Source organism: Aspergillus foveolatus (assembly GCF_047715535.1).
Source record: "Aspergillus foveolatus strain CBS 279.81 unplaced genomic scaffold BDW70scaffold_21, whole genome shotgun sequence".
In the NCBI taxonomy this organism is placed as follows: domain Eukaryota; kingdom Fungi; phylum Ascomycota; class Eurotiomycetes; order Eurotiales; family Aspergillaceae; genus Aspergillus; species Aspergillus foveolatus.
This window is the reverse complement of record NW_027396085.1, coordinates 370637-384507: the sequence shown is the minus strand read 5'-3', so window position 1 is coordinate 384507 and position 13871 is coordinate 370637. Positions and strand designations below refer to the sequence as shown.

Genomic DNA, 13871 nt, shown 5'->3' with positions numbered 1-13871 from the left:
TTCGGCTGGATAAACTGCCTCCTCAAAGACAGTTAAGCATTATAAAATATCAGATAGACAACCGAAGAAGGCCTTGTCACTCTCTAATTACTGCTGAGGCTGATGTTGGCTCGACCCTGATCGGATTGCATTGATGTGCCGGGGAGAAATGGCAAAGGCAACAACGGCCAGGCCTGCTAATTGTCCATTAACTCATAATTTGTCTGTGCTTGAAGTTGCAACTGCATACACCATAGACATACAGCCCGCGAATATGCTGGCAAGAACAATAATAGAGCGATAAGTCTTCTCTCAATAGCAATAGTCATTATGTCCGCCTGGACTCCTCATTAAGTATAATGGGTTATAAATAGATCGTAAAAAAGGGAATCAATCCGCCAAACTGGATGGAATCCAGGAAGAAGGGAAGCGGGGCGTGTCGTGAAGTAAGAATATATATTAGGCATCATGGGACCGGAAGAATGGTTGGATCGAACACTCATCGATCAATCCCTAGCGAGGCAACTTTGCCAGCAAACCTAGCTCCAGCGCTTCCTCTTTTATGCAGTTTCTCTCGCTCTTTGTTGTCTAACGAACTCGGTGCCTGCTCGTTGCTAGCTCCGGGCCCTCGGAGGGTGGGCAGTGATCCCAGCGTATCTGCTGGTGTTGCAGCAGGAACAGGATGGTTGAAAGTAGAGAGTCGTGCAGTTCGCTGGTTAAGGTATAATTGAGCGGCAGGGGAAAGAGGGATTGGAGGAGGCTGAGACGGAATCTCGGCTCCGTTCTGGACAAGGAGTTCAGCGACGGGGAAAGGGATCACTTTGGCAGATGTGCTGGGTCGAGAGGATATACTCGACGTCATTTGGCCGGGGTGTGCCGGGTCCGCGGCAGCTAATGCGAGGAAGACGGCGTGAGTGTTACGGGAGCGATCGGCGACATTCACGTTGGCGCGAAGCGCGATGCCGTAAAGGACACCTTGAATATCATTTCTCTTGATCGAGGCGAGAAGCGTTTCGTCTGCCGTCGGGAATCGCGACAACGGAGAGGGCAGGGGTTGTACGAACGCTTTATCCGCATATTTGGCGGTGATAAACCTCAGCCGCTGTTCTCGAGTGGATGAGGCTACCGGCTTCTGAGCCTGATCTAGAGTAGCCTCCCAGATCATGTTGCTGACGCGGTTTCCGATTTGAAGGAGAATTTCGACAATATCGTTCGAAAAAGAATGGACGTCGAGTGTGAGTGATCGGATTTTAGAAATATGTGTCCCGAGAGATCGGTGAATGCCACTGCACTCTATACACAAAACAATCCCTAGGTTTATCGAGACCCACTCAACCTTGGAGGTAGAGTTACAGTCCGCACACCAGTGGTTGCCTTGATCTGCGTCGCGCACTGCTTGTAATAGCTTTGAGGGATTATCCTCGAAACCCTGCGAATCGCCGCGAACATAGCTAGGCCGGGCCCCAACTGTCGTGCGACGGGTCACATTGCTCGATGCGGATGAATGGTGAGAGTGGTGGGAAACTGAGGAGCTTTTCCCCGTCAATACGGAGCCAATGTCTCGGCCCATAGACTGCTTGTCCGCCTCCGATGAGACTGGAGGTGGATACATGCTACGTCCTTCAACAGCGCTCTGTAAAGCGTTGTTGATTGCCCTAATCCAGTTGCCCATATCTTCTTCTGAAGTTGCTTGGTAGATGCGTTTGAATTGCGGGGTGATTACCTCGAAGCAAAACCGCCGTTCTGCGTTCCGAGCCTCTCTTACTGAGGCCATCCGCAGATCGATAGGATCCATGTGTAAGTCAAGCTTTTGTTTCCAGTTGCTGTATTCTGACAGTTTACCCTGGTCGAGGACAATCCAAAATCTGAAGAGGGTATCAGTACCTCCTCAATAATAACGATATATGGTCTTACTTATGCCAAGCCTGCTTGTTGATTCCTTTGGGGTCAATATGAGATCCTGGTCGAGATAACGCCCAAAGCAGCCCTTCTTTCCTTTGCTGGCCTGTGGCAAGAGTTAGCGTCCTGTAATACTGAAGAGGTTGTTCACTAGTACTTTGGAGAACGTACAGCTTGAGTTCATGGCTGAGTTCATGGCTGAGGTCATGGCAGAGGAACCGGCGGACGGATTGGGAGCCGCGGATGTCTGGATTGATGTGGTTGAATTGCTGCTCGTGACACTCCGCAGTTGTGACCCGGTGCTATCGGCGCGGCCCAGGTCTCCCTCTGGTTTCTGATTCCCGTTACCGCTAGCAAGTAACGTGGACACTGCGCTTGAGCTGACGGGAGCGTCAGGCTCAAGGTACGTGTTGCTGCTTTTCTCCAGGGCTCTCCGTTTCTCTTCCCTCTCCGTTCTCTGGAATTGAAATTCCTTGTCTGCTTGATTGACCTCATGGATAAGGGCATCAAGCTGCGGCACCATGTCATCCACCTGTTTAGCCGCGGCGAGGAAGGTCTTCGCTTGGGTGTCCGCATATTTAGTTAGATGAGAAAGGACCTCCTGTTCCTTGCGGCCACCATGAAGGTCCTGCATGAACGAAGAATAATCGAACCGTCTCAGTTCAAAGTTTCGACGTTTCGCTTGGTACTTAGAGTCACTTTCTGCTCGCTTCTTTTCCTTCAGCGAGTCCTGTCGCTGTCCGAGGTATCGACCGACGTAAGCATAATAGTCACGGCTTTCTTCTTCGAATTCCTTCTTCTTCGCCTCCGCTTGCTTGATGTCATTAGTATAAAGTTTCAGAAGCGGTTCTATCACCAGCTTTTGGAGCTGTAAAGCATTGAGTCGCTCGTAATTCAATATCTGCCGCGAAATCTTCTCAAAATAGTGGTCTAGTGCTGGCTGAATTGCGTTCGCATTGGAGGTAGATGCATCACCTAGAGCAGATAAAAACGCTTCCACGGCATCGTTGCAAGCTGTCTGGGCTTGATGCGCAGCCTCTGCCTTCTTCAAAACTTTCTTAATCTTAGCGCGCATATTGCCGGTCTTCTGCTCCAGTGCCTTCATAGTAGCACGGAATAGAGGACCATCTTCAACCACACTCATGTCCTCGCCAGGGCGTGAGTGGGGAAGATCTACCTTCACAGGAGCCGGAGCCGGAGCCGGAGCCGAGGAGGCTGGAGGCGCATCATTAGCTTCAGGGGGCGTCTCCGGTACAACCTGGACTGGGACATTTGACGATATGTCTGCGTCGCTAGAATGCGATAAAACTGACTGCGAAGAAGGAACGCGGTTGCGGATAGGCATATGAACTTCCAGATTCGGGGATGTTATTTGCGGACTCGGGAGAAAGCGAGCAGTGTTTTGTACCCAAAACGAAAAATACGCGAGGGTGTTGAGGCGATTAGCCCTTTGGTCATAATCCAAAAAGCTACAGCTATTCCGCCAACCACCACCTTTATCTTCCGTACTCTTTGGGGGCTTCCATTTCCAAGCCCAATCGAATTGAACGGACGGGCTTCCCCCTGTCGAGAAATCGCCCACAAGCTGAACGTTCGAGTTGTTTTGCAGGTTTGGATTTGCGTGGAATTCTCTTGTAACCAGATTGTCGAGCTCTTTCGAGTTCGGCGCATGCGCAAATGTCAAGCCCGTCAATATGGTGTCGGCTACCTCGGGCAAAGTAGTCGCAACTCCATTGACCGTGGAATTCGACACGTTCCCTGTTTGCGTTTGTCTTAGGATGAAGGTAAACTTGAAGATGAGTTCGTCGTCATTGTTCAGACGCAAAAGGAACGAAGGGTTGGGAGCAGAAGGGGGCCAGTCCGGATCCTGTAAGTTGTCGGACTCGTGAGCTAAAGGGCAAGCGTTCCATTTAATGGTTAACTCATCATACCTGTATATACTCAACCAGTGTGTCATCTCCGGGATCCCTTCTCGCATTATACCTGGTTGCGGGAAATCCATTTGGAATGAGGTTCAGAAGCACCCGGCGAGAATTCGATATCGTCACAGATGCGATCGTTACTAGTAGAACCAGTCAACTGCAGTCCATTTAGCTGCACCAGCAAAAACGAACGCACATTTGTTCTGATCTTTGAAATACAGGCACCCCGAGTCGTCAAGCCGGCTCCCGACAACCCCCATGGTCAAAACGCTCCAAGTGTCAAGCCGCCGCTTAGATGATTAAGTCCGGAGAAGGAACCGGGACAGTTGGGAAGTCACCATCGGCGGTTTGCGCACCAGGGAACTGAACTCGTAGTTGAAGCAGAATCAAGAATAAATCTCAACAAGCTGCCACCCAACTCAGAACATGAGCGAGTGGCCGATGGACGAAGGCAAGGGCAGGGAGCCGCGAATAACGATCGACGGATTTGGATGAACGCAGTCGCAGTGCAGTGGACGAGATAAAATGGAATTTGAGTGGGGAAGATGGAGCCACACTAGCCGTCTCAGCGTTCTTCTCCAGGGCCCCCCTTCAATTCACCCACGACTTAATCTTAGCTCGACAGATGAATAAAACTTAGGTTCAGTGGTTGTTCAGCAAGAGAGAGGCGCCCGTTGAAGGGAAAATCCAGGTGGTTGGGAAGTTGAGCGAGAGAGGCTCAAGAGCAAAGCAGACGGTTGGACGGTTTCTCGAGCAGATAGGACGGGCAGTCGGTCGAAGGTAAGAGAACGAGATGTGTTGAGGTGCAGTGGAGGATGGTGGGAGAAGAAGAGGTGTTGAGTTGCGGACTCGGAGATCGAGTTGGAGGGGGCTTAGACTTGACACTGGACTAACTGTGAATCTTGTCATCAATCTACCCCTCGATCTTCCTGAAGCGGGATAGACTGCTATCTAGCGCCGTCCATAGTCTTTATTATTTTCCGATTCTACAGAGAATTCCGAGCACAGAGCCATCGCCAGCACCCATCTCGGTCTCACGAGACGACGGAAGGTCATGAAATATTCTGACTATCCTCGTGGATGTTTATCACTGCCTGATCCTTCCATCCCGTGACTATGGACAATCAGCTGGATCCGCCGTCCTTTGATATAGGCCGCAGCCGCTGTATACCAAATATAGAGTTAGCCATGGCCATACATTCAAGAAATACATGGCCTTCTGAACGAGGCAAATGTTTACACAAGGCTAGTCAACCTCACCCCTCCCATCTAAGCATATTACCATTATAATTACAGGGCATAAACGATAACGATGGTCCCGCGTGTAGAAATTCATAGAGTTGACCTAGGAAAACAGCGGCCGTAAAGTGAGGAGCCGGGTTTAGAGGAAAACACCGGGGAAAGTGAGAGAAATGAACGCACAATCGTAGCTGTTAGGAGCCATCTGGGTATCAATTCGGGAAATCATTGTTGGTGGTTATTTTGGTCAGGTGCTCCCTCAGGAGGACGTGAGGACATGGTCGCATTCTTACTGTCACCTTCATCTTGATCTGCCTGCGCCCACTTTAGTACCTGACTCTTGACGTCCCGCATCTCGTGCACCTTTTTAGCAAAGTCTCCTCTCTTCTTGTTCTCTAAGCCGCTGTGCTCGTTCAATTCATCCTCGTCAGAGCTCGATATGGACAAAGAGGAAGAAGACCTGCTCCTTTGCTGGAGGAAAGCCATTTGGCCCCGCGCACGATTTTTCTGTTCTCTTTGTTCACTCTTTAGCTTTTCCATTCGCTCTGCATCAGCCTGGCAATCCAGAGTGGTGATGTGTAGCCCGGGAAAGTTAGACGAGATGAACTGCTTCAGAAGCGGCAAATATTTGGCATTCGGCCGGTAGGTGCCGCTGTCGTTATCTATAAAGAGCTCATATTTAGTGGGGTCGGTTGATACCTCCATCTCTTCGCCATCGTTGTCCATGATGTACTCCGTGGATGAGCTATTTGATACCAAGGACTGGATTCGATGATTGTGCTTGCGCCGTCGAACGAAGAACTCCCCTGAATAGGCAATATAGATGGATACATTGCTGTGCATCGTATGTTTGCTCAATAAATCGATACCAAACTCCTTTCCCGTCTCCGTAAAGCGAAACTGACCGTCGAGAGTAAGAACGTAAGTGAAGATCCTGCCCCCTTGGGCATAATGGACAAATTCAAGAAACTTCTGCGTCAGCTCCAGGCATGGCTCGTCGAACTGACCGTCTAATGTTGCCCGGTCAAAATTATAGATCCTTTCATGCTGGTGATGAAGCGCTCTGTTGAGTATCCGTCCCCGCAAAGTATGCGACGTGAACATCCCTGCCACGAAAGGCTTGAACTCCACATATCTGTGATACAGTTCTTTGGGTACAGGTCCCTTGAGTTGGATTTGGATAGCTTGAAAGCTAGAACAAGGTATTAGATGAACCGTATCGAAAACACTCTTAAAGGGAAATGCAAGCATACTTATAGCGGTTGACCGTCTTCCTCCCATCCTGACTTTGTACCGCGTCCTTTGTCCCAGTCAATCTGCCAATCAGAGGCGAAAAATGTTTAAACCAATAATTCGGCCCAACTGTGTATACTTGCGCACCGTTAGTGCCAGGCGTTTTCCCTAGACATTCAACGCTGATGACCAAATGTGGATCCGTGTGAAGACGTCTCGAGGCAATGGCGGCAATATTACCGAAAAGATAGACACGTTTGCTGCCAGTATGCTTCTTCAACCGAAAAGGCTGTTGTTGAATGCCGGGCCATTGAGCGCTGATTGAGTCAACCTGGATATAGGCATTCCCTAATTTGTCATCGTGGTCTGCCGCATCCTCGTCGTATACGCGACATTTCAGCCTAAACCCGGAAGCGGGCACATTGGCCACCGTCCACTCCTTCTCCCAGACAGGGTCGCGATTCTTGCGCACAGTCGGCGTCCTGTAGGTAGGGAGAGGATCTTGTTTATGCCGCTGCGGAACGTCGACAGCCAAGAAAGCGACAAGGTAGCTGTCGCTAGAAAACGTTCCAAAATCAGCGACAGGTAGATTTACGCCGCGATGGAAGGTGAATCTGAGAGTAAAGCCAGGAGGCGTATAGGGGAATGGTGTGCTATCGAAGCCTCCAGCAGGCTCGGACGAGTCGCTCTTAGAACCGACGCCCATAGCGACAGCCTGGTTCTGCAACTTCTCTGCCTTGCCAACGAGCCTTGGCCCATACTTGTCGCCCAAGTGCTGCGGTCGGATATGCGACTGAGTGTCTGCCATTTGAGAGCGCGTTTCGCTGTTGCCTGCTGGCAGGGAATGGGGAGAGAGGGGGGAGCCGCTCTTGGAGACCGGAGGAGCTAAAAATAAAATGGGCCAGAGCCCAGCAGAGACTGAAGGGAAAAGTATGAATTACAGAGTAAGTTAAGATGAAGAGACGGGCCCATAGGCTCTATTTAATGAGGTAAAGTTGAGCCCATGGTTGGAAGGTGGTAGGGCATTATTATCAAGAAGGACGGATAAGCTGCAGTGACCTCGGGAGATAATGACGGAACCTCCCCACTCAGCCTTAAGTACCCAGGTAAGGCTAAGCTTTTGCCAATTCGCAGTCGAAAACCCGCGTGTATCACATAGTACCTAATTAGGAACTTCGATATATGAGGGCTATTGGGGCTGTGGAGGATTATCATAACATGGCTTAGCCATTACCATCCCTTTTTAAGTCTTTCATTGCCACGCTCTCATAGCCTGAATAAGCGATCAAACGCCCCTGACACCATTCTCTGCCGCCAGTCTCCACTGCATAGTTATATTGTTGCCTAAAAGGCTAAGAACCAAGGTTCCAAGGAACAAAAATCAAGTGCAACTTAGCCCAGCTTGCCCTGGCCGCAAGTCCAGCCTGAACCATGGCCGATGGGGCGATGAGTCTAAGAAGATGTGACTACGATCCCCGGAACAAGAACTGCATATCTTCCGGAGTGAGTTTCTCAAGCGCTTCCCCTTGATCCTTATTGATTGTGCCATTAATCATGTTCGCCTTCTTTTCCTGGAGCATGACAATGCGAGACTCCACTGAATCTTCAATGCATAGCCGCGTGATAACACAGGGTCGGCGTTGACCGATCCGGTGGCATCGGTCGGCGCTCTGCCACTCAGCTGCAGGATTCCACCACCTTGAATTAAAAGTCAGTAGAAGTCCAGTTTATATCTGGCTACGGAGCGGACACTTACGGATCCACGATGAAAACCCTTGACGCCTCCGTCAGGTTCAAGGCTACGCCGCCTGCCTTGAGCGATACGAGGAACACCTCGACATTAACATTATTCATGAAATAATCGATCGACTTCTGGCGCTGCGCAGGTGACATGGTTCCATCAAGCATGACTGTATTAAAGCCAGCTCTACGCAGGCGCCATTCCACGAGTTGCAACATCGAGGTGAACTGTGAAAAAACGATGGACTTGAGCGTCTGCTTCTTGCTGCGTAGTTTGTAGAGCTCGTAGACAAGCATTTCTATTTTGGTCGACGAAGTCCAATCCTCCATTCGTATCCTGTTGACGATGGAGTTTTTTTTGATATAATCTTCATGTTGTTCGAGATCCGGCTGCTCGAGGTCAATCGAGAGGGGTATATGACATCGTGGGCAGTCAACCACGGCACCTGCATCAAACGACCGAATATAGTCTTTGACACAGCGCCGACAGAAGTCATGACGGCACCGTGATCGAATCGCTTCCTCCGCCGGTTCATCACAGATGCAGCAAACGAGAACGTTTTGGCCCCCCTGGGCATGCTTCTTCAGAATTAGATCGGGATGGTTCGCAACTTGCCGCATTTGCATAATGAGTCCAAAGATATTAGCATAATTGTTCAACATTACACCGCGGCTCACGTAGGTGTCGAACTGCCTAGTAGAGTTGGTCATGATGCTAGTAGAAAAGTCGCGTTCAATCTCTCCAAAGAATTCGTTATGTATAATGACACTGAGTTGGGTTAGAAATCAATCCATCCTCTGTACTCCGTAGATACTCACCGCTTGGGGGGTAGTTCCATTGAAGCTGTGTGGTCTCGTTTGACTCGTCGGAGCATGATTCTATCCGTGATTAGCCGCAGCTTTGCCAATGCTGCCTTCCGCGCCTCTGGGTCGTCTCGTTCCGTGACTGTATGTGTTAATCAAGCCAAAACGAAAGTTTGCCGTATGTGTGCTTACTCGGGTTCAATATTTCCTGGTTGAAGACTGATACATGGCTGAATCCACTATAGAAACGGTCAATGTGCGAATTTGACGTGAGACTAAGTGAAAGGACTGTACAGTACCTATGCTTGCATTTCGTGCATCGCTTCTCTGCATCCTGTGACCAGTGAAGTTCCTGGCATTTGCATTGCTTACAAAAATAGCAGGCAAATGGCCGGACCTCTAAGAACCGCAATAATGAGAAGAATTCCCCAATCCGATTTTGAACAGGAGTGCCAGAAAGGCACCACTTATAGTTGGACTTGAGCGCGAAACAGGCGCGCGCAACCCCGGTGGTACGTTGCTGTTAGAGTCAGCGTCATGGAACCAGTAATGATGAATGAGGTATACCTTGATACTGTGAGCTTCGTCTAAGATGAGCCTGTGATAATGAATGGAATGAATGACACCTAATAATCATTAGCAATAGTAGCGTGTGTTGAGGAGTATAATGCTTACTGTCTTCTTTAACTATGCCATCATTGCGATTCCAACCTTTCCATTCTTTTCGATGGATTGACTCAAGGCCAGAATCTAGACGTAAATCAGATAAAGTAGTAAAATATATTAGACGACGAATACGCACAGGATATCATAATCACATCAAATTTTTCGAGGTCTCTCTTTCTCATACCCTTTACCTTGGTGTTGGTATTATGGTAGACGAGAACTTTGAGCTTCCCATCTGTATATTCCTATTATACGGGGTCAGAGAACGAATCAACATTCTGAGTAACTTCAACAAACCTGGATTTCCGATTGCCACTGCATTAGAGCAACTGGGGGAACAACAACCAGCGACGGCCTCCCCGCCGGGTAATCCGACATTAGGAGTGACACTGCTTGAATCGTCTTGCCCATTCCCATTTCATCACCCAGCAGCCCGCCCTTATACTGTGTCTTTTCTTGTTGCATCATCCAATTGAGGCCTTCGAGCTGAAACCGTTTGAGCGTCCTAGATATACCCGTAGGCTGCGCTGCTGGCACAGGCGTAATTGGAGGATCATTTTTCAGATCATCCCACATTGTTATAATACTAGGGTGTTGCTTCTCAAGCTTCTGTCTCTCTCTACGAGCCTGGGCCTACAATTAGCCAAGCGATTCAATAGTAAGTCCCGGATGACTTACACGAAAGCTCATCCCAGCTGCAAGCGCACTCGCCGCCGTGACAGGTCGTTGTCTCTGAGACGAAAGTCCCTGATTCCTCGCACTATTCCCCCGTGAAGTTCGCTGCACAATCAGTGGTTGGTAATCGCTTGCAGCAGAGGATAAATCGCTTGAGTCAGAATCCGTTTCATAATCAGACCCATCGATGTCCATTGTATCGTCACTATCCGACATGACGAGCTTGATATTTGAGCGACAAGACGTCCTGAGTTTACGCTCATGGGATATCTCTTGTGATTTCTTCCCATGGGATCCATCATCCTTGGCGTTGTCACTCAATTCCGTTAAGATACTAGGAGAATCGACGGAGCCATCAATCCTTGAGAAAACATCATCAGAGGTCATTCGTCGTTTGGGAGGGTTCTGTTGATATTCCTGGAGCTGTAAGTCCCTGGCCAGAACCGCATCAGCACTCTCAGCCATCTCAGTCTCGAAGTAATTATCTGTCTCTGTAGCAAGCGATCTCTTCGATCCCTTAGGTCCACCTAGGAACATATTGCCTGAACGCAATTCCCTAGCTCGAACAGAAGCACTGACTCGCTTCTTGGAGGGGCCTATGTCAGATGCCGCCGGTGTTACAGCGACACTTGTGGCGGGCGTATCGTATCCATTGATTCCATCAGCAGATGTGTCGTCGGCGGCAACGGAAGAGGGCGAGCGACATGAAGTCGGTTTCAACGGTATGGCTACTTCGAGCTTCGCCAACCTCATCCCTCGACGAGTTTTTGATATGCCCGAGGACTTTGACTCATCCTGCGTATCGGAAATTTCGCGCTGTATCTCCAATTTCTCGGCGGATGACGCTTGAGCCAATCTTAAGGAGGTGCGTCTGGAAGAGGTAGAAGAGGAGGGACCTGGAACTGTGTTTCAAACGGTCAGCTTCATGATTCGTCATTCGCAAAGGAGAGCTTGCAGTGGTATCAAGCTGATTGCCTCTAGTCGTACCAATGAATGCAGCAGAGTCCATATTAGTGACCGACTTCTTCCTTCCCATAGTGGCAAAAAATCCTTATAAGCTGTATTGAATAGAAGATAATGGTGAAACAAAACAAGCTGGAGGTCTATGTTAAGCTCCTTAGTTAACCAAGTCGGTCGTGTGAATAGGCTACCTTTCTGGCGGTAGGCACCTACACCTCGTATACCCTGGCGTTCAGGCACGGGTTATTAATCAAGGAACCCAGCTCACTCGGACAAAAAGTTTTCCATTGTTTCATCCAGTAATCGTTGTGGCCGCCAAAAGGATTGAATCGCCACTTCGGATCGATTCGTCAAAAGCTCTTTCATGGCTTTTCGCCTCCCGTTCCTGAAAGCCGGTAGGTATCGCCTCCCGAGGCCGAACACGGCCTTGCTTTGTCGCGTTAACTGAAACGCGAGATCCTGTGACCTGAAGCACCCATTAATTGCGACCGTCAATAGAACCACAACCACTCTAGCCATTCGATTTTTTATCATAATAAAGCACTTTCAAGATGCGAAGGCAAACCAGGAATCAAATTAGTGGCCCGCGTTCAGCTCTCACTGATTTTCTCGCTGTAAGATCACCGTCGGGATTATCTTTATGCTCAACACCACTCACTAATTTGTGTTAGTCCAACAACATTTCCGCAGCTCAGATCCATGATGACTATCAGCGGAGGTTGAGAGACGCGGAGAATCAAGCCAATGAAGGGCAGGAAGAGCGACTCACTGACGACGAGTATGAAGATAATATCGGCGAGACTCCCGAGGAGAGAAAGAAGCGTAAGCGAAAGGAAGCAGCCACCCTCGCGAAGATCAAGCAGAGCAAGGAGTTCGCTCGTCGAAAAGCTCGGCGCATTGGTGAGCCTGATAATGAAGATGAGCTTATCGCAAGGGAGATGCTGAAAGAGCGTGCTCGGCCTATGCCTGGTCAACTTGAGAATTGTGAGATTTGCAGCAAACGCTTCACAGTTACACCATACAGCAAGACAGGGCCTCAGGGCGGTCTACTCTGCCCAAAATGTTCTAAGGAGGTTGGTGACAAGGAGAAGAAATTACAACCCAAGAAAAGAGGACCCAGAACTACTCGGCGCCAAAATCAAAGTGACCTTCTCGACGGGATCGCTCAGCATGGTGCTCTCAGTTTGGTCGAGATGTGCACCAAGGTTTGTCTATGGACATTTCTTTCAGGTGTTGCTTAGCTGACACTGTTCAGAAAGTGGCTGATAATATCCAAGATATCACGGAGTTTGGTGATCTTCCATGGCAACCTTTACGGTATGTGCTATTTAAACCAGCAGTGCGGCACTACTAATGTACATGCCAGTCGCTTAAGTCAAATACTTTCAAAACGACGGGCATTGACACCCAGGACACTGGATCTTTTCCTCCGACCCGATTTGGGATTCATTGATATATGTGATTCGGGCAGTATGACTGGTGTATCCTGCTTATGGTTTAGTTCATGTTTTAACTCACTTGTATAGAGCTTGAGACGGACGACTTCCGAAAGATTTTTACGTTTATGCCCGCTTTGACCAGCGTAAACCTTCGGTTTGCTGGACAGTTGAAAGACAATGTCATAGACTACATGCTCGATCGAAATCTTGGCATCCGACATCTGCAACTTGATTCTGCAAATCTTGTGTCGGATCTGAGATGGAGACGAGTATTCCAGAAGCTGGGAGATAAGCTGGAGACACTCAGGCTGTCCAACCTGGACTCTTCGCTAAATGATGAAAGCATTGAAGTCATGTGTAAACACTGCACAGGACTCCGACGGCTAAAGCTCACCCAATGTTGGAAGATGTGTGACCGTTCTCTTCGAGCTATTTCAACGTTACCGTCCCTGGAACATCTGTCGTTGGACTTGATCCAGGAAACGAAGACCGATAGCCTTGTTGAACTAGTTTCCAGACTTGGCTCAAACCTGCGGTCACTATCCTTGCGAGGTTTTTCATCAGCTGATGACACTTTGTTAGAAATGATACACAATAAATGCAGGCACCTTCGCAAGCTTAGGTTTTCTGACAATTCTGCCTGCACGGACAAAGGTTTCAATGAACTCTTTGTGAACTGGTCGAACGCTCCCCTGGAAATTTTGGATCTCTCGTTAACACGAGACGTCGACAATACAAACCCTAATGGCCCTTCAGATGCAATAGGTCTTGCATCAAACGGGTTCGCTGCGCTCATGCGCCATTCTGGCTCTGCCATCCGAATACTGAACATTGCGTCATGTCGCCATATTTCTTATGCGGCCTTCGAAGAAGCATTTGCGGAGGGCAGAAACTACCCTTACCTGAAAGAGTTGGATGTCTCATTTCACGGCGTGATGGATGACTATCTTGTGGGTCGTATTTTCCAATGCTGCCCAGCAATTCAAAAGGTCGTTGCATTCGCTTGCTTCAGCGTGCGAGAACCTCAGGTTCCGAAGGGGGTGTCTCTAATCGGCGGCCTGCGCACTCAAGACTCCCTTGCTTAGCCTTTTGAGACGATCTGTTAGTTATCTATGTATCCAATCTTTGGGTCAAGTGTCCCGATCACTGCGGCAAAGCTAGTTGGGCAATTGTGAGGTTTATGGTGAGGTTCATGACTTCGTCACGACCTCACATTGGAGGCATTAATGCTGTCGAATCCGGTTCTGCATCCTATTTATTTGCTCCATTCTCATGGACCCTATTTTAGCTTAACAGGATTAAATAAAGTATTGGA

At 49.0% G+C, this 13871-nt stretch overlaps 4 protein-coding genes across 4 annotated transcripts; 1 reads left to right on the top strand and 3 right to left on the bottom strand.

Moving 5' to 3' along the window:
- Nucleotides 1-94: 94 nt before the first annotated feature.
- On the bottom strand, nucleotides 95-4251 carry BDW70DRAFT_45904 (putative ARF GTPase activator (Csx2)). The gene is made up of 5 exons (XM_073744060.1): nucleotides 3997-4251; nucleotides 3810-3940; nucleotides 2050-3745; nucleotides 1894-1984; nucleotides 95-1844 (listed from the first exon to the last, which is right to left on the bottom strand). The coding sequence occupies exons 1-5, from the start codon at nucleotides 4058-4060 to the stop codon at nucleotides 479-481; spliced, it is 3348 nt and encodes a 1115-aa protein (XP_073596485.1). The 5' UTR covers nucleotides 4061-4251; the 3' UTR covers nucleotides 95-478.
- A 926-nt stretch (nucleotides 4252-5177) lies between these two features.
- Nucleotides 5178-7166, bottom strand: BDW70DRAFT_45873 (C2 domain protein). The gene is made up of 2 exons (XM_073744059.1): nucleotides 6293-7166; nucleotides 5178-6231 (listed from the first exon to the last, which is right to left on the bottom strand). The coding sequence occupies exons 1-2, from the start codon at nucleotides 7078-7080 to the stop codon at nucleotides 5265-5267; spliced, it is 1755 nt and encodes a 584-aa protein (XP_073596484.1). The 5' UTR covers nucleotides 7081-7166; the 3' UTR covers nucleotides 5178-5264.
- A 171-nt stretch (nucleotides 7167-7337) lies between these two features.
- BDW70DRAFT_135534 (DNA repair protein RAD16) lies at nucleotides 7338-11319 on the bottom strand. Its single transcript, XM_073736704.1, has 11 exons — nucleotides 11145-11319; nucleotides 10161-11059; nucleotides 9780-10109; nucleotides 9619-9727; nucleotides 9492-9566; nucleotides 9384-9442; nucleotides 9116-9336; nucleotides 9009-9055; nucleotides 8832-8958; nucleotides 8029-8781; nucleotides 7338-7970 (listed from the first exon to the last, which is right to left on the bottom strand). Exons 1-11 carry the CDS (start codon nucleotides 11191-11193, stop codon nucleotides 7739-7741), a joined length of 2901 nt encoding a protein of 966 aa, XP_073596483.1. The 5' UTR covers nucleotides 11194-11319; the 3' UTR covers nucleotides 7338-7738.
- A 264-nt stretch (nucleotides 11320-11583) lies between these two features.
- Nucleotides 11584-13834, top strand: rad7 (DNA repair protein Rad7, protein). The gene is made up of 5 exons (XM_073736703.1): nucleotides 11584-11731; nucleotides 11789-12322; nucleotides 12373-12434; nucleotides 12484-12587; nucleotides 12644-13834. The coding sequence occupies exons 1-5, from the start codon at nucleotides 11669-11671 to the stop codon at nucleotides 13639-13641; spliced, it is 1761 nt and encodes a 586-aa protein (XP_073596482.1). The 5' UTR covers nucleotides 11584-11668; the 3' UTR covers nucleotides 13642-13834.
- Nucleotides 13835-13871: the final 37 nt, after the last annotated feature.